Source organism: Trichechus manatus, unplaced genomic scaffold (assembly GCF_000243295.1).
Source record: "Trichechus manatus latirostris isolate Lorelei unplaced genomic scaffold, TriManLat1.0 scaffold00061, whole genome shotgun sequence".
Taxonomy (NCBI): Eukaryota; Metazoa; Chordata; class Mammalia; order Sirenia; family Trichechidae; genus Trichechus; species Trichechus manatus.
Genome location: NW_004443997.1, coordinates 13,639,691 through 13,663,990, shown reverse-complemented (window position 1 = coordinate 13,663,990; position 24,300 = coordinate 13,639,691). Strand labels below are relative to the sequence as shown.

Genomic DNA, 24,300 nt, shown 5'->3' with positions numbered 1-24,300 from the left:
GGGAGGGAGGGTAAGGGTTATTTACTAACTAGATAAGTAGATAAGAATTATCTTAGGTGAACGGAAGGACAGCACACCCTACAGGGGAAGTCAGCACAACTGGACTAAACCAAAGCTAAGAAGTTTCCTCAATACAATCAAACACTTTGAGGGACAGAGTAGCAGGGGTAGGGGTGTGGGGACCATGCTTTCAGGGGACATCTAGGTCAACTGGCATAATAAAGCTTATTAAGAAAATGTTCTGCATACTACTTTGATGAGTGGCTTCTGGGGTCTTAAAAGCTTGCAAGCGGCCATCTGAGATGCATCAATTGGTCCCAACCACCTGGAGTAAAGGAGAATGAAGAACACCAAAGACACAAGCAAAGTATCAGCCCAAGAGACAGAAAGGCCCACATAAACCAGAGACTTCATCAGCCTGAGACCAGAAGAACTAGATAGTGCCCGGCTACCACCAATGACCAACCTAACAGGGAACACAACAGAGAGTCCCAGATGGAGCAGGAGAAAGGTGGGGTGCAGAACTCAAATTCTAGTAAGAACACCAGACTTAATGGTCTGAGACTGGAGGTACCCCGAAAAGCATGACCCCTGGATTCTCTATCAGCCCAGAACGAAAACAATTTCTGAGGCCAACCCTTCAGACAGGGATTGGACTGGACTGTGGGACATAAAGTGATACTCGTGAGAAGTACACCTCTTAGCTCAAGTAGATACAAGAAACTAAATGGGCAGCTTCTGTCAGGAGGTGAGATGGGAAGGCAGAGACGGTTAGGAGCTGGTTGAATGGACATGGGGAATCAGGGGTGGAAAGGAGGAGTGTGAGAGAGAAATTACGGTCACATAACACTGTATGTATAAGTTTTTCTATGGGAGACTAACTTGAAATGTAAACTTCATTTAAACTACTATTAAAAAAAAAGACTGAAAAAATGTTTTTATTGTTATAACTAACTGTGGAGACATTTTTATAGACAGTCATTTTGGTGTCATCTGGCAGTCTACACCCCCCATACACCTCTAGTGATGTCACTGTAGCGACTACCTCAGAACACCAGGGTCCAGTCTATCTCCCACTCGCCACAGCAGACAATGAATGCACTGGCCCCGCTCTGCTAAAATCTAGCTTCATGGAACAAAGTAATTACAAGAGCATCAAATGATAACTTATATGTATGGTAGTTTTAAATGTCAGGATTATAATCTTTCACTTAATACCTGTCATCATTCTTATGAACTCTCATGATTTTCTTTACCCTACTTAAAGCACAGGCAAAGACAACTTGAAGAATGTTTAGCTTTCTACACACATGGTTCAATGTTGCTGAGTGTATATATAATGCACTTTTATAAACAGACGATACAAAAATCCTTAGTAATGCTTAACATTTTTTTACGTTCTAATTCATTAGTCTAATATGACACTCTAATATGACACTTACCCTAAAATCATTCTTAAATTTCTTTAAATCATCAATCTGCTTTCTATGTTCAGAAACGATTGGTGATACACCTGTAAAAATAAAGAACTGTCAGATAAAGATTCACTTCTAATCTTTAACTAAAGATTTCTTTAGTACGGAATGTTAGAAATGAAAATAAGGTCTATTAAAATAAAAACAATTTCAATATAGTAAGTATGGATTTCGGCATTTGTCAAGCTATGCAGTTAAATATGCACAATACAAGAAAAAGTGCTGACCAAAATACTCTGTACTGGGCATGGGATTAAACATGCTACTTCCCAATTCTACAGTTATACCTACAGAATTTTAAAAATTCTAACCTTTATTTTCAGCTTTTGAAAAACTAGGTGATGTCTCACTGGGCTTAATATTTTCTTTATTCCCTGCAGGAGAGTTCTGCCTCTGATCTTGAAGCCTGGAATCTTTAGCTGAAAGAAAAACATTTTAAATTCAAAGTTAGACAGAGGTTAGAAAAGTAAAAAGGGAAAACATTAAACCATTTTCATTTCCTATCTTTTTCGAAAGGAATACTTCCATTTAAAAAGGGGCTTTTCTCCTTTGTAGACATACGAAACATCAATAACTGTACTTACACAGATATTTAATATCCAGGAAAGTTAACCCTGATAACAACACACATTCAAGAATAATACATACGAAATTAATAGTAAACAACTAATTTCACTTACATAAAAATTTAAAATGTGTGCTCAAATACCTGTCTGTGAATAAAACACAGCATTTTTCACATAATTAAACCCTAACACTCAACTTCACAAACAACAGTATGGATCTGGAAGCCCTTCCTTACATACCCTCAGTAGATGGGGTGACAGCTCTGTTGGATGCAGGACTAGCAGGCGTAGGAGATGCAGCTGGAACAGGCATAGCAACAGCTTCTGTCGGAATAATACCAGCTTGGGGAGAAGCAAGAACTGGCCCACTGGGAGTACTTCCAATACTGTTCTGTCTGGGAGACCTGGGTCTGTGAGTTTTAGGGGATAACCTTGGAACTAGAAGAAAGGGGAAAGTTATCTATTAAATTCTCAGCTCAAATCTCTCTTTCTTAAAGAGGGGTTGGGCTTCTCTGAAAATCCAGCTTAACTAGCACCCTTAGGTCCCTACCCCAATTACTCTTTATCACACCACCCTGTCTTCCTTTCCAAAGTCTCAGGAATAGTGGTGATAGCTGTTAACAGAACATAAATACCTGAACAGCAATTACTAATGCAACAGTGAATCCCACCCCCCTCAACTGAAAGTATTGATTCTGAAAGACACGACCAGTCTCACAAGCAAAAGACAGTATTTTAAATGAAACTGGTTCCTAAGGCAAGATAAATGCTACTTTTTAAGATAAAGATGGTCACATTCTCTACTAAAGAGCAGGACTAAAGGCTTCTTTTTAAAAAGCAGGAAAGGGAGGGAGACCCCTAATTAGTAGGCTTATAACTTTCTACTTCAAATAATAAACTAAAACACCTTTCAGCAGCTTGTTTGTTGTCGCTGCGTTGATTCTCACTCACGGTGACTCCATGTGTGCAGTGTAGAACTGCTCCATAGGGTTTTCAAGGCTGTGACCTTTCAGAAGCAGATCACAGCTAATCCTATATGCTCTTTCTTACACCATCAAGATCCACTGTGCAATAACTAAGGAAATCAGGGACCCAATTTAGCCAAAGGGGAAAGATAATCCAAGCAAAGGTTCACATTCTATACGGCTTCGTAATAAATACCTAACAGGTTTCGTATTCTATTATAAACACATTTACAGAGCTCAGATTCAAAGGTTAAGAGAAAATGCTTCGAAATGCTTCACTTAAGCAGTTCTTTTATTGTTCACGTCACCAGGGTCACCAGGGGAAACTATTATTTAACAATCGCCATTTTTCCAATTAGTATAAAGATCACACCTGTGACACTGTTCTGGGTGTATCTCTAACAACCCTGCCTTACTCCCTCGTTCTATACTCATGTTACTCTCAACATGCAGTTCCAGATCATCTGAGTACTTTCAAATGATTAAAAGTAGAGCTGAAGAAATAATGAATTAAAAATTCTACTTTGTTATTAATATAATTGAAGACCAAGGAGAAAATCTAAAGTGCAAAGAAACTACATTTATGCATTACACGAAGCTGAGGAGACAGTGTATATCACCCCAAAATGGACATTTAATAGAGTTGGGTATTTTTTCTTTGCTTCAGTTTAAAGATCTTTTTTCTTTTTAAGGTTCTGTGAACTGATTAAGATAGATTAAGACCAAAATGAGCAATCACTGCACGCTCCCGCTCTCCGGTTATCATGGGAGCAAAGTATGAAGGAACAGGATTGCAAAGTAGCCAAAGCAGTCTCAGCCTAACTATCTTTTCCAATATTTTTTGCACTATTAGAGCTGCTGTTATGATATTCCTTAGATTATTCACAGGTAACACTTTGGCCCCTAATCTGGGTTTGCTATTCCTTATAAGGGATGTAGAAGTGGGAATCAGTGGCATGTACACACGCTATGGAAATATACTGCACCGTAAGTCTTGAATAAATGTTTGTGGAATAAACAGCAAACAAAGCCGCTAAGACGACAGAAAATAAGGTCCCTCTAAAGGATGTTATGTACTGTATTTGTCTTATATTTGAGTGTCACTTTCTAAAGCTATGAAGTCTATTCATATTTACTACCTCTTATAAATTTCATCACAATCCCATAAAGTAGAAAAGGCAAGGATTATTTCACCGGTTGAGAAAACTGAAATTCAGAATTATCATATAATTTGATCTAACATACGGTGAATAAGTAGTGGAGTCCAAAATAAAACGTAGGCATTCTGATTCCTGGTCATCCACCATTTTAAACACGTTAAGAGATTCACTTGCTTGAACTAACCAGCAAAGACTGCCTCAAATAAACCTCCTCAAACAGAGCTGGAGCTCAGCCCTTCTTACAGCAAATAAAATTACAAACCCAACACTTATTATGCCTCAAGCTACATGTTACCTACCCCCACTGACTACTGACGACCATGTTCCCCCCGCAGGGCTGGTCCTTGCCACTGGAGGAGTAGCTGCTTCAGTGGGTGGGTTGTGGGATACAAATTCTAGGCCACTGGAAATGGAACCCCTCCCAGCAGAAACTCTGTGATTTCGAGGGTGTCGCTGAGCCTTTGGGGACATCCTTGGAGGCCCTAAGAGAGGAACAGTGAACATGATGTAAATGCCACAATGTCCATCAGTACAACACTTCTGCTAAATACACACTCACTCACTCTATAGTTTCTCTATGGAAGTAGTTCAGTGACTCCTTGATTAAAAAAAAAAGAAAAGCTATACATATTTTTGGCCATACTGACTCAATTATTTTGTGGAATGCCATAAAGCTTTATGATCAAATTTTATTTTATTTATTTTTAAATAAAAGGAAGGATGAAGTTAGTGGCAAGAAACCAAACAATAAGATGTCACAATCCTTAAAAGAATTTAAGAATTTGTTTACCCCACATCTATTATTTGTAGCATATAAAAATAAATATAATAAAACGTTAATAGACATTATGGCTACACGATGGAATAGTTTTTATTTTACCCTATATTTTTAGCTTTTTGCTCCAAATTTTCCACATTACTTTTAAAACTGGAAAAAAATAATACATAATTTGACAAAAGACTGTTAATCCTTATATGCCGCTGTACTACTGAAATATATGTACATACCCTGCTTAAATTTCTCCCAAAATCTTAAGAATATCTACCTCTTCTGCCACAATGATCAATTTTACAACCCATAGCTTAAAGGGGCTCTCATCTGTAAGCAGTTCTGGGCTGTGCTGAAAATTCTACTGCTAATGTGTGGCTTATAAGACCGAACAGCTGAGATTTGGGGAGGAAACATGAACTACATGAATTGTCAATATTCTACATCCCCAATGTTGTCACCCTGTTAGTGATGTCTACTACTAAAGAAGCCTACAGTGTGTGAACACATTGGACAGAATGGCTCTCACCCCGCAAGCCTGATAGCGGTGACACTCGGCAAAGAAAACGCTCTTACTGTCAAAGCCAGGGCTCCTCACCTGTGCCTCTGCCAAACGCTTCAGAGCATCACATTAGTGTGGGTAGGAACTGGATCATAGACATGATCTTAAGAAGAATGTTAATACTATATATTCTGATTTTCAACTAGAGATCTGTTTCATGTCAAAGAATGATTTAGGAACTGGGTATTTGCATTTATACATTGTTTTACACTCCTCAATAGAAAAAGGCAAGAAAGTCTGTTGGTGCAGTTCCATGAAATCAAATGTAACTTTAAAAAAATTCATTCCTTTTGGTAATATAAACATTATAAATTATAAAAACAACATATACTCTCCTATACATATCTATAAACAAGCACTGTACTTAAAAGTTTTAATTTTGAAGCTGACACTTCAAAAATGCTTCTGTGCCAAGCAACTACCTGACTAGAAAACATTTTAATTCAAATTAGTGAAAAAGAAAAACTGAACTGCAACATCCCTGAATAATGAAGGTTTACTTCTGTGAATAGTTAGTCCACAAGCAGTCCTTTCATCTTAATGTGGTAAAAACGTTCAAACTCATTAAAGAGTCATGTTTGATATAATATACCCTCATCACGTATTCAAACAATGAACCACAACGTATATTTCAACACAATTTAACCTTCCATTGAGTGCCCACTATTACCAGTATTTCTGAGAAGGACGCCACCTCGAACATAAGTGAAACCTGTTGTTCAGGGCTAGGCGCCTCAGCCAAGATTACACGCCCTCTCTTTGCCTGGATGACAGTTTATTTAAAAGCAGACAACATGGTTTTCTCCAGGAAAGCAGTTTATGCCAGAAAACTTTACTATGCCCAACATAAGCTACATCAACTGCGATTTAAATGGATGTATCAGATCAAAAGTTTAATACCAATACTCTGAACTAATGTCAAAAGGACATTAACACTCAAAAAACAGGCTTTTAATTTATGCTGCTTTTAAATGGGAAACTCTGGTGGCGTAGTGGTTAAGAGCTACGGCTGCTAACCAAAAGGGTAACAGTTTGAATCCACCATGTGCTCCTTGGAAATTCCACAGGGCAGTTCTACTCTGTCCTATAGGGTTGCTATGAGTCGGAATCAACTGGACAGCAATGGGTTTGGTTTTGGTTTTTTGGCTTTTAAATTAGAATGTGACCTTTCTACACCACATCCATGTATTTGATTAGTAGGAATGGTGAATTTGGTATCAAATACTGAATAAGAATTATAAGATTTTATTCTTATTTTTGACAAGGGCAATAAAAAATACCTGAAGACACAAATTCATATATAGTTTTTATCAACAACTTATCTTAGATCAAGGACTTTCCCAGATTAGAGTAACCTTTGCTATATAATATTCAAAGCTAATGTTGTAAATCCTCAAGCATTTAAACTCTGTACTGGACTGTAATCTAAGGTTAGACACACACAGGCAGCCAGCGGGAATGTCCCTCTCAAGAAGGACCCCTAAGTGGCCACAGGCAGGATCCAAATTGCTTTGGCGAAGGAGCTGTTCAACAACAAGCTCCATGGTGAGTCCAAAAGTAGGGGAAGAGAGCTCATTCGCTGACCATTGCCCATGAAGTGGGAACAAGCCCTGGTAGGGCTGACTTTTCTGGGACCATAAAGGAGCATCAACACCAGGCAGAGATAAACCCCCTTCTTACAATTCAGCATAGTTCATAGCTTCACACAGCATTTATCAAATTTTTCTCTAATGAACAAAAGGTTAATAGAAATAGTTTTAATAAAACTAAAGTTAAAACACGGAAATTATAGGTTATTAAATAATGAAGAGGAAACTATTTTGTAATTATAAACTCACATAGGAGTTAAACAAAGACAAACAAAAACATGAACAAATTGTGGTATTGTACCTTCTGAAGACATGCGTTTAGGCATAGTAGAGACAGGAGCTGGAGAACCATGAGCAGAGGGGTGAGACGGGGGTCTGGATGGCCGCGAGGGGGGCCTGGAGGGCGGCCGTGTAGGGGTGGCTGCCCGAGGTGGAAGAGAGTTGGGACCTGACTGGTAGCGAGAAGGTGGGCGAGAGGAAGGAGATGGGCAAGGCGATGGCCAGGGAACACCTGACAGAACAAATGATATGAAGGAAAGTATAAAAACTAAAGAAAAAAATGAGGGAAAAAAGTAAACAGAAAAAAAAGTAAAATGACAAAAATGATTTCTTGTACATTTTAACCCTTTGAGGACAGTCATTTGATTTGTGCTAAGTTTTAGCATAACTTAACTGACACAAATTTACATTTTACTTTAACCTCCTTAAAATTAAGTCTGTTTAAATGAATACACGTTCCCAAAGGGTTAATTAGGATCTACAAATACTACTGAAGAAGACAGTTAAGACTTTGCCTATTAATGCTGCTTGTAGAACTGTTTCTCAGTAATCAATTGTTAAAAGGAGTACAACATACACTAGATCATTTCACATAATAAATCACAGCGCAGAAGTAAGATGATTTACTATATTAGTTTTAGCTTTTGAAACATAATGAAAATAAGTAATGGCTATTATATCCAATTAGAAATGCTTGGTCCTTACAATTATCTGTGATTTTCATCTAGTTTATACCAAATCTAAGGTTCACTTTGGAATATCATTAAGCAAGTCCCATTTAAGGAGAAGTAAAACAATTATTACTATTATCTAAAGTCACCCGAGTGACAATGGTTATTATTCGCTACCTTTTTGAAACATATACTTCAAACTTATTAAACTGGAAAAAGAAAGGGGATCTTCAAAATAATGTATACAGTTACACACTTATCTCAGAGACTGCTTACGAAACAGTGCAACTACACAGCAGTCATCACCAAATAAATCGACACTGATGGATATGCACAGGTCAAAACAGAGCTAACATTTAAAAATACATACTACTTACCTTCGTCTTAGGAAACAGTCCAGGTCCCCTCTCCGTAAGTTCTACACACTTGAGTATCACATGTTTCCTAGTCCCCTTCCGGTTTTTTACTTTGAAAATTCTGTTCATGAACAACTAAAATTCTTTACTCAGTGAGCAAAGAAATTTCATCCTCAAATAATACATTTAGAAAATACTCAAGAGTGTTTATTTGGAGAGGAATTCTGGAGAAAAGGCTCAATGAAGATAAATGAAATTGGAAACTTAAGTGTTCTCTATTTTTCTCTAACTTTCCAAATTTAAGTACCTGAAATTGAATGCCCGCTCTTTTTGGTAAGTTAGTAACATATCTCTGATTGCTATTATTAATTACCACATTTTCAAACTATCCACGGTACTGTCATCCAATATCCCTGACTTATAATTTTAAAAATCTATGAGCTATATTCAACCCAGAATTTATGTCTCTCTACTAGAGATATCTGTTTCTTTTACGTAAGTTGCTAAAGTACAACATGCACCCTTAGACTAAGAGGTTTTTTTGTAATTTTGTGAAGCTCACTGCTCTCTTCTTCTTCACATGACTCTTGGTCAGGTCTTGTACTGCAAGTTACCTCAAATCCTTTCTTGAAGTAAGCAGAACATAAATACATAAACAAACAGTTAATGAAAATGAATCTATATGAAACACTGAGCGCTTCACATAGGTTATGATTTTCCATATAAACGATGTCTAAATACTTTTACTATCCAGTGCTTTTAAAATTGAGAACCTACCCAAAGTTTCCAATTTCTTTATATATGGAGTGTTCTTTGGCCAAGTCCATGCCTTTGGGTTAAACTTAGCACTTTATCTTAGTACAGGACTATTTCTTCATGCTAAATACTGTACATACCAATGACTTATACAACATTCTACTAATTTGATATCCACAAAAGCAAATCTGAAATAACACTCCACAAAAATCAAAGGTGTACACATTCTAATCAATTATGTAAACTGTTATAAATATTTAGAAAACTATATATTTGATCTATTACATGGACAAATTTGGTCAAAATACTTGCCTCCATTAACTACTCTTTGGTCTGAACCAGAATTTGGGTTGAAATCTGAAGTGTGAGAGGTGGATCTTGATGGCACGGAGCCCGATCCTGGCTGGCCCATACGTGGTGAATTCTGTCTCCCACTTCCCCAGGATATGACTTCTCTATTTCTTTGTCCAGGAGGAATATATTTATTTTCCCTGAAAATGAGAGAGCCTCTAAATCATTTTATACCATAAATACCAGGCCAATGAAACATATCTAAAAGTAATTTAGGAAGAAGGGAACGCTTGTTATAAAAGGTTAAACACTAAACCAGACTGTCTCATCCCAGCCATGCCTGTTCTTCCATCTTACCCTGACTTCTAGCCTCTGGTCTTCCCTCAGGTTCGCCTCCTAAGCACAAAGTTTAGTGGATGTTTGCTCATTCTCACCCCACCTGGCCTCTCTACGGCCGATTCTAGCAATCACCGTCTCCTTGAAACTTTCTTCTTTCTTGGCTTTCTCCATTTTATTTTCTCTGAAATCTCAGATCTATTCTCTTTCTGGCTGTTCTCTGGTTTTTTTGTGGCTTTAGTATCAGCAGTGTCGATGAACTCCAAATCCACACTATCAGTCCCCCATTCTCAACATCACCCACTTGACACTTCAATTCAAAGCATCAGACTCAAAACTGTCAATTCCTTGAAGATAGGATGCATATCCTACTCTACCGGCACGTAGCAGGTGTTTTTCAACACCTGCTTATGAGTAAATGAATGAAAGACCCACGAGCCCCTGGAATGCAATGAACTGCACAATTGGACTCATTGCCTCTCCTCGCAACCTGGCTCCATGTTTCCCAGCTCATTATCAGTACAACCGTCAATCTGCTTAGCTGTGAAATAAACCTCAGGGCCATCCCTCGTTCTTCTTACCTTTCCATCATCATCCTTGGCCCAGTTGGTCACCCAGTTTTCACACGTGAACTATTTCAATGCACTGTTAGTTCAATACACTAACATGTTTCAGCTGGTCCTCAATGCCCCAGAGTTCTTTCACACTGTCCCTGCCTATAGGATGCCATCTTTAAAAACAAGGCTTGCAAAATCTTTCACTATCTGGCCTAATCTTTTTTCACTGCCCCAGTTCCAATCACCAACTGCCACCACTGAACCCCTAACATGCACCCTGGGTCCCAGACATGTGAAACAACTAGCTTTTTCTGGAGCTGGCAGGGTTCTTTCACATGGCCATGCTTCTGTACATGCCTCTTCACCCCCTAAGAAATTCCTCTCCTGTACTCCTCTTTGAGTGGCAGACAGACCTACCATCCTATCACAAAATGTCACCACCTTTGTGAGGCTTTCTCTGACCCCACAGGCTATGTTAGTTCCTCTCGTTCTGAATGTTCCTAGAACTTGGAACACACCTCTAATCTAGCAAATCATATTGTAATCACGTTATACGTGTTCCCCTCACCTGACTGTTGGCTCTTTAACTACCAGCTCTTTGAGACCCTGGCTTGTTCATCATTTTGTGTCCAACACTTGGCTCCACAGAGCTGACTCTCAAAAGTATTTTCCATGGTTATCATCATCTTTTCTCTAACAGAATCTTGAACCAATTCTATTTGCATTTTCTACTTAAACTACATTAAAGGAAGATGAAATGTAACAATGCAGCTTCTCACACAGACCTTGAATTGTGTATCCAAAATACTGCATCATGATTTCCTTTAAATACCTAGTGTTTATGCTGTGCCCCTCACGTTCACTGGAATTTCTCTGAACTGCTGTGTATTTTTCTTCCTCGCTCCTATCATCATTTTCCAGGGCCACCCGGGCTTTGTACTGGGCACTTGATTCAATTTCTTCTGCTAACTGGTTTGCCCTTGCTTCTCGTTTTAAAAATTCTTCTGAGTTATCCCTTTCTAAGGGCACCCTGAAACATGAGGTAAAGAAAGGCAAAGTGAATATTTTATAGCCGTAGTTAATATATCTGTCATAATCAATCATTAAGAAAGTCTAGAGTTTGGAACACTCGTAAAATTATAAGAACTAAGGTGATCTATTCATTTATTAATCAAGATTTAAATTTTTTCTCATCATTCCTTAGAGCAGTATGACATTTTCAAAAACTGACTAAATTTACCTTTCACCCATAACCTCTACTCTTGCAAGTTTGTATTTTTTATAACTTTAAAACAAAACAAAAATATATTTAGAGCATAACATTAAGACAGAGGGAAATCACATTTATTCCCTATTTTAACGGGAATTTATCAGCCTACATAGTAACAGAATAACTCTTTCATATAATCATTGAACTTAAAATCCAACTGAAACATTTATTCGCCATTATAATTTAAGTTGATGAAAACAGAAAACAAATGCACGAAAATAAAAGCAAACTTTTTAAACTTACGTATATGAAGATAAACTGCTATCATATGTAGACACTACACCATAATTTTCTTCATTATATCGAAACATATCATTGGGATCCCATCCATTAGACTAGAAGAAAATGAAGCTCATTTTTTTAAAATGACAAACTATTTGTCTTCTGTAATTCAGTTACTTATCAATGCTACACTAACAATATCTAACATACTATACTAGCAAAATCTAGAAAATTAAAAATAGGCAAAAATTTCCTTAAAAAATGTTTTAAGGAAAAGCTTTTCATCTAATATCAGCCCCTACAGGTTAGTAACTAACTATGCAAAACAATGATTTGATGGGCTATTAGTAAAAGTTTAGAACATTTTAGTTGCTTCATAAAATAGGATCCTTCAGATCAGGGTTCTTCTCTCCCCCCAGGACCTTCTGTCTTGAAATCACTGATCATCACGTCTGTGCAGGACAAGCGGTGCTTTCTGACACCCCAAAATATTACCAGTGTTTTGGGAGGAGAAAGGGGAAAGCAAAGGCTTCACTGCTGCATCACTTTTTCAAGGTGGGACCTGGTACTAGATCCCTGCCATCCTTCCCTTCCCGTTGGGAAGGCGGCATGAGACAGCCAGCAGGTCATCACTGGACGGGGTCACGAGAGTTGGGTCTCAGACATGGTTTTGCCATTAGCAGTGGTGGGAACAGCAAGCACAACTCTGGGCCTTAGTCCCTTAACCTATAACCTCAGTATGAATAACTACAATTCTGTGAGGGAACTACAGAAAATTACCTCTCAAAAGCTACATTGCATTCTTTAATCTATTACAATCAACCAATCAGAGGCAGAGGGGGGACAAATTTTCATCACTTATCTCTCCAACGTTTCAACACCCCTTTGAAAGCCTGGCTGGTAGGAAGGGTAAAACTACAAAGCATGTTGTTATCCATCTCAGAAGACAGGACACAGCATCATCCAAGCAACAATAATGGCAACTTCAACTCTAAAGCGTCAACCCTGGGTTCTCCTGTGCTATTCCAGTAAGACTGTAATATAATTACTCCAGTAAAGCCATTCTTCAGGCCTAAATACATGTGGGCAGGAAATCACAATTACCTATGGATGCTTTAGAATCACTCAATATATGTTCTATTTTAAAAACCAAACTGTACAGAAAGATATTCAGTAAAAAGTGAAAGTCTTTTGATCTCAGTGTACATGGATAACCATTATTAACAACTTCTTGCACATAATTTCAGACATCCTTTTTTTTTTTTTTTAATTCAAGTAGGATCTTAGTGTTTTGCAACTTGCTTTTTAATATATCTAGGCTACCTTTCCATATCAGCACAATGTTCTTCTTAATGGGTATGTAGTATTTCAATGAATAGAGGCACCATAATACCTAACCCACGACCTACTGATGGACATTTAGGATGTTTTCAATTTTTCACTATTAGAAACAATGCTGTCAAAATAATACTCCTCATACGTAATTATCTGCATGTCTTATGGATATATTATGACTAAAATAAATCCTTAGAGGTAGAAATGCTGGAACAAAGTGCACGTGCATTTTAAGTTGTGGTGAACATTTCCAGAAAGCTTCTATGCACGTGTATGCCTCACTAACAGTGTAGAAGGAGCACCTGGTCCTCCATCCACTAGGTGAGGTGGTGCCAGAGTTGAGAACCACATCACATTAGGTACACATGATTCTTTAAAAAGTTTCAAAGTTAATAATGATAAATTGCCATCTATTTCCAGTTTAATAACTGGGCAAGCAATGCCTTAAACATCAAACTCAAGTTTGTTATAAAGACTTCTCTGTCATCCTCACTGGAAGATTCTTCATCCAATTCAAATTCTGCTATCTAAACATTCATTTCTGGCAACCAACTTTGCTTTATGTCTCTGCTTTAAAAACACAGTTTATAGAATTCTAAAGATAGAGCATTAAGCACATGATTTACAGATAGTGTGTTATGGGAAAAGCAAAAACAATATGTGACAAGAGGCATTATTTTAGATCCAAATATTAAGACAAGAAAGTTGCTTACTGCTTTAATTCTAAAGTAACCTAACTACCGTATCTGAATTACAGTATCTGAATAATGAGTACTTCTTCCTCAGCTAGAATCCTAGAATGTCCTACTTTGACCTCATCTCTTGGTAAAGCCAACAGAGAATTCAACGCACCACTTTCCTTAGGCTGCCTTTTCTTCAAAGAGTTCAAGGCAAAAGATGCTGGTTTTTCCAAAGTTTCTCACAGTTTCCAATTTAAATTTGTAAGCTGCTTATTACAATTTATTTTAATCAAAAAGAAAATTCATGAGAATCCAGGAGAATAGACAGCACTCTCACTTAACCCTTACAAGTAAAATAACAAGAGCTAATTTTTCTTAATTTATTGCCTGGGAAGAGTGGGGGAAGTTATCTATGTACACAATAAAACTGCTGCTTTAAATACAGTCACTATAACAAGGAAAAAAAAAAAACTGTACTTAAAATACAAATCACAAAATAGGAAGCCATACACACACCACACTGGCCTTCGATTCTGATACTAACTGCAAAGATCTGACTTACTACATCGTTCTCCAAAGCCTCCAGTTCCTCAGTGGTAGTGAGTTCGCCTGCATCCCAAGGCTCCAGGTCTTTCTCTTTGTGTTCACCATTCACTTTAGCACTGATCGCAGAGTCAGTGAAAGCATCTGCAAAGGATGGTTTTGGTTGAAAGATTATAGATCCAGACATCCAGCTACATAAATACACACAGGAATTGCCAACAATCAAAGAAGTATGCTTAAAAAATAATGGTCAAAAGTGAATTTCTGGTATAGTAAAATAGCATTCATTAGCAGTATACTTTCAGATGTGCACCACTTCTAATCTTGCAACCCCCAGACAACTTAAGTCAGTAAATGACATCACAGAGAATTGTCAGTTAAGCTGTTCTCTTCCCAAATAATTCTAAGCCACATGAAACAAGTTTTAATGTATTTGCACAATTCATTAAATTACATTAAAAATAATTACTTTGTGTGTTTCAGAAGTGACCCAGAAACTTTCAATCCATCCAAAACAAGATCTCTTTTAATGGACCCACTGATTACATATACCTTCAGAGTACCTGCAGCCAAACACATGGAGATTGTTTTTTAACTTTCCAAATCCATGCCTATATGCACTGGTTAGTGTCCTAACAGACTCTTATTGTTAGCAACTGCAGCCATTCTAAGTGGCCCATCCCTTCACAGAGCCCACTGTCCCTACAGCCACTCTGCTACAAAGTTCAGGCCTACAGTGTCACCTGGTCCAGACAGTTCAGGTGGCAGGCCTACCTGGACTTCCCATCCACATTTTCTCACTCATTTGTGTTCTCTCCTCCTCTACTGCTGTCACTGAGGAGCCCTGGTGTGTAAGGGCAAGGTGTCATCAGCGCGTCCAGCTGACTGCAACTATCTCAAAGCTGTTGCCCAGCAAAGGAAATTTTCTCTATTTGGGAGTTAGAAGCCAGCTAAATAAAGTCCTACTTGGGTAATGACAGTGTGAGAAAAGGCTCTGTAGATACAGGCTTGCATTTAAATGGCTGGCCTGCCAGGGCAGCACCTACCACAGGGCTAGGGAGCCATTCTTCTGCTGATCTGGCTCTAACGGGGAGTACTGGCCCCCAGCCATTGTATCCTCGTCTTTACTGCAAGCTGCCACCAAGAGGAAAAGGGAACAATCCATAGCCTAACCACACAGTTTCCTTCAAAAGAGAACTCCAGAGGGAGTTTTGATTTGGCCATGCTTCTATAATGGTCATTGTCTCCCCGTTAGGTAAAGTGATGCCAAAGTAAGAGATTTGAGACAGCACATTCAGTCATGGCACTGAAAGCCTAGCTAGCTCTTACCTCCTCTTATCCCACAACAGTGTGTGTGTGTCTGTGTGTGTGTCTGTGTATCTCTGTGCGTGTGCGTGCGCGTGCTGGAGAATGAGAGCATTAATTGCACCTATGGGTTTAGCTGCCAGCTCGACCCAACACTGCTCCTATGGTAGCAATTCTAAGAGCCAAGAGCATGCCATGGGAGATGCCCAAAGCAGCAGGCCTAGGCTGGGGGTGCGGCAGAGCAGGCATGTGAACGTGCCCGCGTTCTGAAAAAGCTCTGAGAGGTCCCAACAGACAAATGTTTGTCTTGCTGACACCCCATCTTCAGCTGGGAGCCACTGAAGGCCCTAAAAGCCTGGCCTCATTTGACATTCCACCTTAGTCAGCCCTACTCTATCCCCACTCTGTATCATTTTAAGTTACAGGAACTATTGATAAAAATTCGTATTTAAGATCTTGTTAGTGTTTTAATCATATGGTTTTGGAAAAGCATACATTTAAATAAATAAAGCATTTACTTAGAAACTCAGCACTAAAGAGCAAGCTTTTTATGCAAGAAATTAAAGCTCAAAGCAGCTAGAGATTTTTACAGAACCACATAAACAGACTTTTTCACATTGCAGAATATGTGTATATATGTGTGTATTTAATAGTATTCAGGAAATACTAGCGACTGAGGCAAGCTGTGCTCAAATTAAGGGTCAAAATGTACAAGAAAAATATCTTAAAGATGCTGGTACTGGCATTATTCTATACAAAATCAAAAAGGGGGCCCTGGTGGCACAGTGGTTAAGAATCTGGCTGCTAACCAAAAAGTCAGCAGTTCAAATCTACCAGCTGCTCCTTGGAAACCCTATGGGGCAGTTCTACTGTGTTCTACAGAGTCGCTATGAGTCCGAGTCGACTCGACGGCAACGAGTAAACCGCAGCCGACGTGGAAAAGCAAACGTTTCTAAAACTTCACAGAACCAGGCTTTACTCTGCTGACCATAATTTAGTTTGTGTTAAGAGGCTATTGTTAAGTCCATGTTTTTCAATACTACATATTTATCTTCAATCTTCTGTTTACGATACCCACTATATAAAGGAATTAACTATTCACATATGTCACTTAGCATTGTGGTTTTCTTTCAAGGCAGAAATGGGGAAGGAAAATGTAAAAGTGTGATTCTATAAGGAATGATATTCCTTGATTTGAAAAATTCCCCCTAATTAAGTCTCTCTTTAAAGATGATCCCAGGGTTTGAGGGAGATGTACAGAAGTGGAGAGTCAGCACAAAATGAGGCTACGGGGTCAGGATGCTGGGAAAACCCTGCTCAGTGGCTTTGTTTGTAAGACCTCATTGTGTCATCCTGGTTGTTCTGGGCCACAGTGTATCATCACCTAGAAGAAGCAAGAGCTGGGTATTTCATTCTCTGCTATTACCAAAACCCAATATCGTAAATTCTGAAAATGTTAGCTATTTTATTACCATGTTTAGACTTTTGAAACACCATTGTTGGGGTATTAAACAAATAGTACAATGTTGTAACCAGGATTTATGCAAAGTTCAGAAAATTCCCAACTGGCCATAATCTAACTGCATTTGTGGGAATCTGCATGCAAATTTTTACAATGCCATACATCAGGATGTATTAATTTTACATTATCTATGGCAAGAAACAAAAGCATTATAAGAGCAAGATGCAGAAATACAAAGTGACTATTAAAAAGCATTACCTGTTTCTGAAGGGACTACATGTATAGAAAGAAAAAAAGAAAAATAAAAATTATCAGATGAAATGATAAAGATTTAATTCTTCATGTGCTTCACTTTCTGTTTTTATAAACATCTAATTTACAAAAATCTCTAGAGAGAAAAAAATATGCAAAGATTTTCTCTCCCTCACCCATGACCATATGCTAGCCCCACCCCCTACGTTACCCCTACAGGTGGCTCCCAAAACCTTCCCTTCCTGCTGATTCTGGGCAGAAATTCTGTTATTATGGGCCAGTGGTGCCACCTGGTGGTGTACAGGAAAAAATGGCTTAACCATTGTGTCATTTCTCTCTTACTCCACACATAAGAAATAGAGCACGTAGTCTGCTCCCCAACCTTTTTTCCGTTACTATTCATCCAGACTCGTCTCAAAATGTTTTTAAAAAGCCAGAATGGCAGTGAAATAAGTAAAATGCTAGTAACATACTATAATTAATACTACAATATAAAAGGACTATGATACAGTACATTCATGTAGGTATAGTATATAATATAAATTTATAGAAATTAGAAAAACTGACAAAAATAGGACAAACTTTTAAAAATCATTAACAACAAATTAACATCAGAAACCATCAAATGTGCTCCCACCAAAGTCTCACCAAAGTCCTCAGCTGCCCACTTGATTTCACAATTAAATATGCTTTTCCCCCAAAAAATGAAATTTGAGATAAATAAGAAAATCCGTTTTAATTATATTGTTCTTCTGTTGAGTCAATTATTAACAGTATCGTATTTTTTCCAACTATTTTTTAAAACATTTTCTCAACACATATTATCGGTTACATTGCGGGTCTCACTGTGGACCAACCTACACGCTGTAAGCATCAGTCGCCGTGGGGTCAACCTGGAAAGAAACTCAGACATTCATTTTTCAGCATTTACTGAGTCCCTACTCTGCGCCGGTCACTGAGCTCAGCTGAGTCGGGGATTCATATCTGACTTAGATAGAATCCCTGCCTTTTCCTGTAGAAGCTCCAGGGTGAAGGAGGGTAGAGACAGGAATCAAATCTTGTGGAATATAATATGATGAGTGCTGAAATATAATTAAGAACACAGTTCTGAGAAATAAGAGGCTATGGCTTTAGAAGTGACAGCTGACCTACACCTTCAAGAACACAAGCAGGAACTAAATAGGGGGAAATAAGAAGGTTCTAACAGACTAGCATTAAAAATGTATGTAAAATTTTTCTGAATTGTACATTAGTCCACAGGCTTCCCCACAGAAGTGGGACTAGGGATTAGAGAGGAGATTATACCTTTCTGGAGCCCTGGCAGCGTAGTGGTTAAGAGCTTGGCTGCTAACCAAAAGGTCGGATCGAATCCACCAGCCGCTCCTTAGAAATCCCATGGGGCAGTTCTACTCTGTCCTACAGGGTCACTATGAGTTGGAATCGAATCAGTGGCAATGGGTTTTTTAGTGTTTGGTACTACTTGAATTTTTACACTATGTGCATATACCGTGTGTTTTATTATACAGCTAATATTCAAGAATAGCAAAAAGAAACGACAGGGATAACGAACACAATAAGGGCCCAGGCCACCTGGACAGGAGCAAAACCAAGGGCACAAGTTATCCTCAGTCAGGAAGGGGGCCTCTAGAGGAAGGATTCTTAACCTTTTATTGAGCTATGGACTCTTGGAATTTGGGGAAAAATGTTTTTAAATACGTAAAATAAAAACCAAACCCATTGCCATCAAGTCTATTCTGACTCACAGAAACCCTATAGGACAGAGTAGAACTGCCCCATAGATACTTAGGAAATCAAAGGAGATCAGTTAGAATGAAATACAGTTAATAAAATCTAAAGAACGAAATCTGCAGTACAGTAATGTATGTGCTTCTTTAGAAGTACATGAAACAATATCTAGCGGCAGGTCTAATAATTACTGTAGTTTCAAAAAGGCGATGAGCATAAAATAATATTTCAAGATATGTATCACAACTGTAAAAGTGATATGAAATTAACTGAGTTCTACAGGTGCTGAAGTCACAGGCACTGCTAATATTAGTGGATTGTTGTCCACATTTGTAATAGAAAGAAATGCTAAATTTCAGTCAAAAGTAAAGATGTAAACTTTTTTTCCCATCCAAGTTCACTGCTGCCCTGATTCTTCTCCATGAATTCTTTGGGACTCCACGGAGCCAGGTTAAGGACCCAACCTGGAATGCTCTAACAAGCCAGAAGAAAGGGTAATCTGCTGAGAATAGACAAAATGAAGTAGATGGAGTAAGTGACGGGTGGGTGGTCATCAAGGCTGGAAAAGCAGGTTTAAAAAAAAAAAAAAAAGACCTGCTGAGCTCTCCTGAAGGTCCAGCAAGAGCTGGAAGTCATACATTCGTAACTAGCCAGCACATAATGGGACTTTTCCCAGCCACACCCAGCAGGGCTGGCCAGAGGAGTAGACACAGAGGGGTTTAAAAATGGAAGGCCAGGGAAGAGCCAAGGGTCAGAGAGCCCTGTAACAGGCAAGAGGGAAGGGTAAGAAGACTACGGTCAGAGTAGACTTGGAGGGCATTTCAAAGAGAAGCAGTTCTGAGTGATGACAAAGTCGTGGAAGCAGGCTGCTAAAATGGGATGGAGATGAAAGATGTTGAGGCGGCAAGGCTTAGGAGGTTAAGCTTCCACAGGAACAGTGTTCTGTTCCAAAGGACCAATTTAAAAATAAAAGTTTGGAACATTTACCATTTGCAAGCTAACATTTGAAAGTATCAGGGTCCTAGCCACAAAACTATAGGAAAGTTGAATGCATTCCAAAGGTATACACACCTCTGTTCTAAATACCAAGAAGTTATACAGTTATATTACAAAAACCACCAATCAACAGCATTCTCCTATTTAAAAATTTAGGAGGGGACATTGTCCATTTTGGATGACCACAACTGTTAATGTTGTTAGGGGCCATCGAGTCAGTTCTGACTCACAGCAACCCTATGTACAACAGAATAAAACACTGCCTGGCGTTGCGCCAATCTCATAATCATTGTTATGCTTGCGCCCATTTTTGCAGCCATTGTGTCAATCCATCTCGTTGAGGGTCTTCCTCTTTTTCGCTGACCTTCTACTTTACCAAGCATGATGTCCTTGTCCAGGGACTGATCTCTCCTGATAACACGTCCAAAGTACATGAGGCAAAGTGCTGCCATCCTTGCTTTTAAGGAGAACACTCTGGCTGTACTTCTTCCAAGACAGATTTGTTCATTCTTCTGGCAGTCCGTAGTATGTTCAATATTCTTCGCCAACACCGTAATTCAAAGGCATCAACTCTTCTTCAGTCTTATTGTCTAGCTTTCATATGCATATGACACGACTGAAAATACCATGGTTTGCACCTTAGTCCTCAAAAACTAATTCTCACTAATTTTAATTCCTGGCCTATCAAGCAGAATTATTTAATGTTTAAAATGGCACAGGTGGTTTATCTGAGACAACCACACAGATGACAGTTAGATAACAACAAAATTCAAGTCTTTGAGGTTAAATCCATAAAAGTTAGTTTCAAAGTTTTTCATTTGACTGGAAACTTTTTAGGAGAGAATGATCAGAAAGGGCTAGAATAAAGTACTAAAACAAAACCAAAGTTTATGAAAAGAATTGGATAGTGCTAGGCTACCATTACTGAATGTTTTGATCAAAGACTTCTACAGAAGAATCCTGATCAAAAGGGGGTAACACGTGGAACAGAATTCAAATTCTCATGAAATCCAGGCTTTCTGGAGCCACTGAGTCTGAATGAGCCCTGAAACTACTGCCCTGGAAAATTTTTAAACCTTAAAGTGAAACTAACACCTGAAGTCTTCTTTAAGCCAAACAATAGTTTAGCTTCATTAGTAAAGAATGTCTGCCTTGAGCACTGTGCTCTTTTAAATAATTATCTCTATGGAATCAAACTGACAACAGCAACTTGAAAGGTTAGATAGGAACCTTAGGGGGCAGTAAGTTTATGTTAATGAGGGAAGAGCAACTCATAAAAGAAGGATGAGAATGACTGCACAACTTGAAGAATGTAATCAATGTCACTGAATTGTACATGTAGAAACTGAACAATTGGTATATGTTTTGCTGTGTATATTTTCGCAAAAAAAAAAAAAAAAAAAACCAAACTTAACCAAACCAAAGCAAACACAGGTAATCCTGACTCATATATGGTAGGGCAGGGACAGGGAACCAGAATCTCTCTCTGCAGCACATGTACCTCCCAAACAGGCAACAGAGCCTTCCTTGTTTGTAATCTCTTCTTGTCCCAGAAGCTGAAACCCCCGACCGAACAGCAGTCTTTAAAAGTCATTTGTGTTTAAAAAAAAAAAAAGAAAGAAAGAAATTAATGGCAAAGAGCATGAACTTCCAGTAGATGGAGGATGTTACTAAAAAGCGACCCTACAGGATGAAGCAGAACTGCTCCATAGGGTTTCCAAGGTGCAGCTGGTGGATTCAAACTGCCTATCTTTTAGTTAGCAGCTATGGCTCTTAACCTCTGCACCACCAGGGCTCCAAAGGAGAATACAGGAGTGAGTAAAGCAACGAGACCCCTAACAGCATTTGGCAGGGCAGGCAGGACAAGCTTCCACAACAAAATCAAGAACAAAAGGCCAACCACCTGCATTCCCAACTTTGGGGCAAAACATAAAATAACTTCTTATCTTAATAAAAAAGGATGCCTGTTTTCCAAATGGGGAAGAATGACCTCTGGGGCATTTGAACAAGAAAATTGAGTTTTATGACTCATAGGTAGAAAGGGGGTTGTTTCTACCCTGATTAGCATAAAAATAAAATAAGTGAATCTCAAAGGTAAAGTGCCTTATAATCCTATGAGCTCAAACTCAATCCAAGTGAAGCAGATGTCATACTACCCCTCACAAATAGACACATTATATACCTACCTAGGTATAAATTCAAGTCTGTGTGTATTTCTAACCCAGACAACAGCTAGGACAAGTTATTTATTGTAGAAAGCCTTTAAATTGCCTGTATGCATGCTTTAATACTTCACTTTCTTACTTTTCTTACTTGTACAAGAATCATTTGAATCTTATTTTCAAAGCTAACACTTAAGATTTTGTTTTTTATGTTTCAAAAGAGTGTCAAAATGCCTACTGGAAGCATATGCCTGTCAGACAAATAAGCCTTGGATATGTAGGAAAGCAGTTTTTAGATTTGGCTAGGAGGAACTGCTTTCTTGAGTGCCTCAGAACTGAGTGGCAACTACTACTCGAATCATCGTTTATGGCAAGATATCTCTGTAAGGAGAAAAAATAACTAGACATCAAATGCAAGCCTCCAGCCAAATATATTTCCCCTGGTTCGGGTCTAGTGAATGTAAAAATACCTAAGATAAAAAATCAATTGAAGGAATCATATATGTTGAGGTCCTACTGTCTGCAAGGGGGACACATCTCTAGTTATGTAAACGTGATTTCTAAACTCCCGAAAATTATAGTGCACTGGGGGAGAGCAAACATACTGACAAAAGATATCACACACAGCTTTGTAAAGCTGACTGAGCGTTCAGTAAATGTGACAGACTACTGGTTCTCCAACTGTGCTTCATGAAACCCTACAGTTTCCTCAGCAGACAGAGGAAAAGCTAACCTAGTAGGGATCTAGGGCCTCCGCCACCATCACCGCCCTGCTCTAAGTGGGATTCAGCATGAGATTTCGTTTTTTTAAAAAAAAAAAAAAACTGATTAAGGGTGATGGAAAAATCTGGAAATGGATAGTACTAATGGTTGCACAACATGATGAACGTAATTAATGTCACTGAATTGTACACATAAACAATGTTCAAATGGAAAATGTTTTGCTATATATATTTTTTACCGCACACACAAAACCAATAAACTATTCGGTGCTAAAAATAAAAGGTACACTTTAATGACCACAGATACAGGCAACAAAAACAGATGAGAGATCACAGTGGGCAGGGAAGGTCAGACAAGACTCTAAAGTGAGGAGATTTGAGTTTGGTCTTCAAAAAATAATGAAAATTCTAGTAGGGAAGGGAGATATTTCAGGTACAGAGTAAAATCCAGGAGCAAGATAAGTCAGGGCAGAGTTGGAGATAAGAATGTCTAGCATGCTGAACATGGCATCACTACTGGGGAATGATGAGTGATAAAGCTGAAAAAGAGAAGCTCTGCTGGGAAGGGCCCTGAATGCCAACATCCCAACTTCATTCTGTAAGCTATAGTGGCTACTGAAGGGTTTTTAAGCAAGAGATGGGATGATAATGTAATAAAAGCAATGCTTAAGAATTTCCTCATCCCAAGATTTCTTTGTCCAGATTGACTGGAAGTGATGGAATCTGGAAGAAAAGTTCATTAGGGAGTCACAGCAATGTATGGATACAATCGACCAAAGGGAACAGAGAAGAAGAAAAGAATGTGGATGTGACATTACCAAGCAAAACTTTACAGAGCAAAGTAAAAGGAAGAAAACAATTTTCTTCCCAAACTTAAGTAGAAAGAATCCTTGCATAATTCTTTCTTCAAGCACCTGAAAAACAAGAATGGATGAAAAAGATCTGTGTCTTTTTTGGAATTGCACTATCAGAGACAGTAAGAACGAATACAGCTAAGCCTAGCCTTTGAAATCCAACCTATAACAGGTATTTTATGCTTCCAATCTTGTAGTCCAACAGCCATTCTACTTTATCATATGCTTCAAAGGAAGAAGAGTTTAATTTTGCTTTCATCTCCAGAGGAAGTCTCATAAAATACATTACACTTTGGAAACACGATGAAAAATTTGACCCCCAGCCCGTCTCCGGCAAGATGGCGGTCTAGGCAGAAGCACCACGCCGTCCCTCCACAACAAAGATCCGAAAAACTAAGCCAAACAGAGAATCAACAATC

The 24,300-nt window shown here is 38.5% G+C and overlaps 1 protein-coding gene across 1 annotated transcript in view; it reads right to left on the bottom strand.

Annotated features, from left to right (window-relative positions):
* ATXN2 (ataxin 2) overlaps positions 1 to 24,300 on the bottom strand; it is a 97,247-nt gene that overhangs the window by 35,901 nt on the left and 37,046 nt on the right. The window contains exons 5-13 of the mRNA XM_023733800.1: positions 14,402 to 14,526; positions 11,846 to 11,937; positions 11,165 to 11,362; positions 9,461 to 9,639; positions 7,388 to 7,597; positions 4,466 to 4,648; positions 2,282 to 2,479; positions 1,787 to 1,894; positions 1,443 to 1,513 (exon numbers count right to left, since the gene is read on the bottom strand). Of these exons, the coding sequence (XP_023589568.1) occupies positions 1,443 to 1,513; positions 1,787 to 1,894; positions 2,282 to 2,479; positions 4,466 to 4,648; positions 7,388 to 7,597; positions 9,461 to 9,639; positions 11,165 to 11,362; positions 11,846 to 11,937; positions 14,402 to 14,526 (1,364 nt within the window). The remainder of the gene's footprint in view (positions 1 to 1,442; positions 1,514 to 1,786; positions 1,895 to 2,281; positions 2,480 to 4,465; positions 4,649 to 7,387; positions 7,598 to 9,460; positions 9,640 to 11,164; positions 11,363 to 11,845; positions 11,938 to 14,401; positions 14,527 to 24,300) is intronic.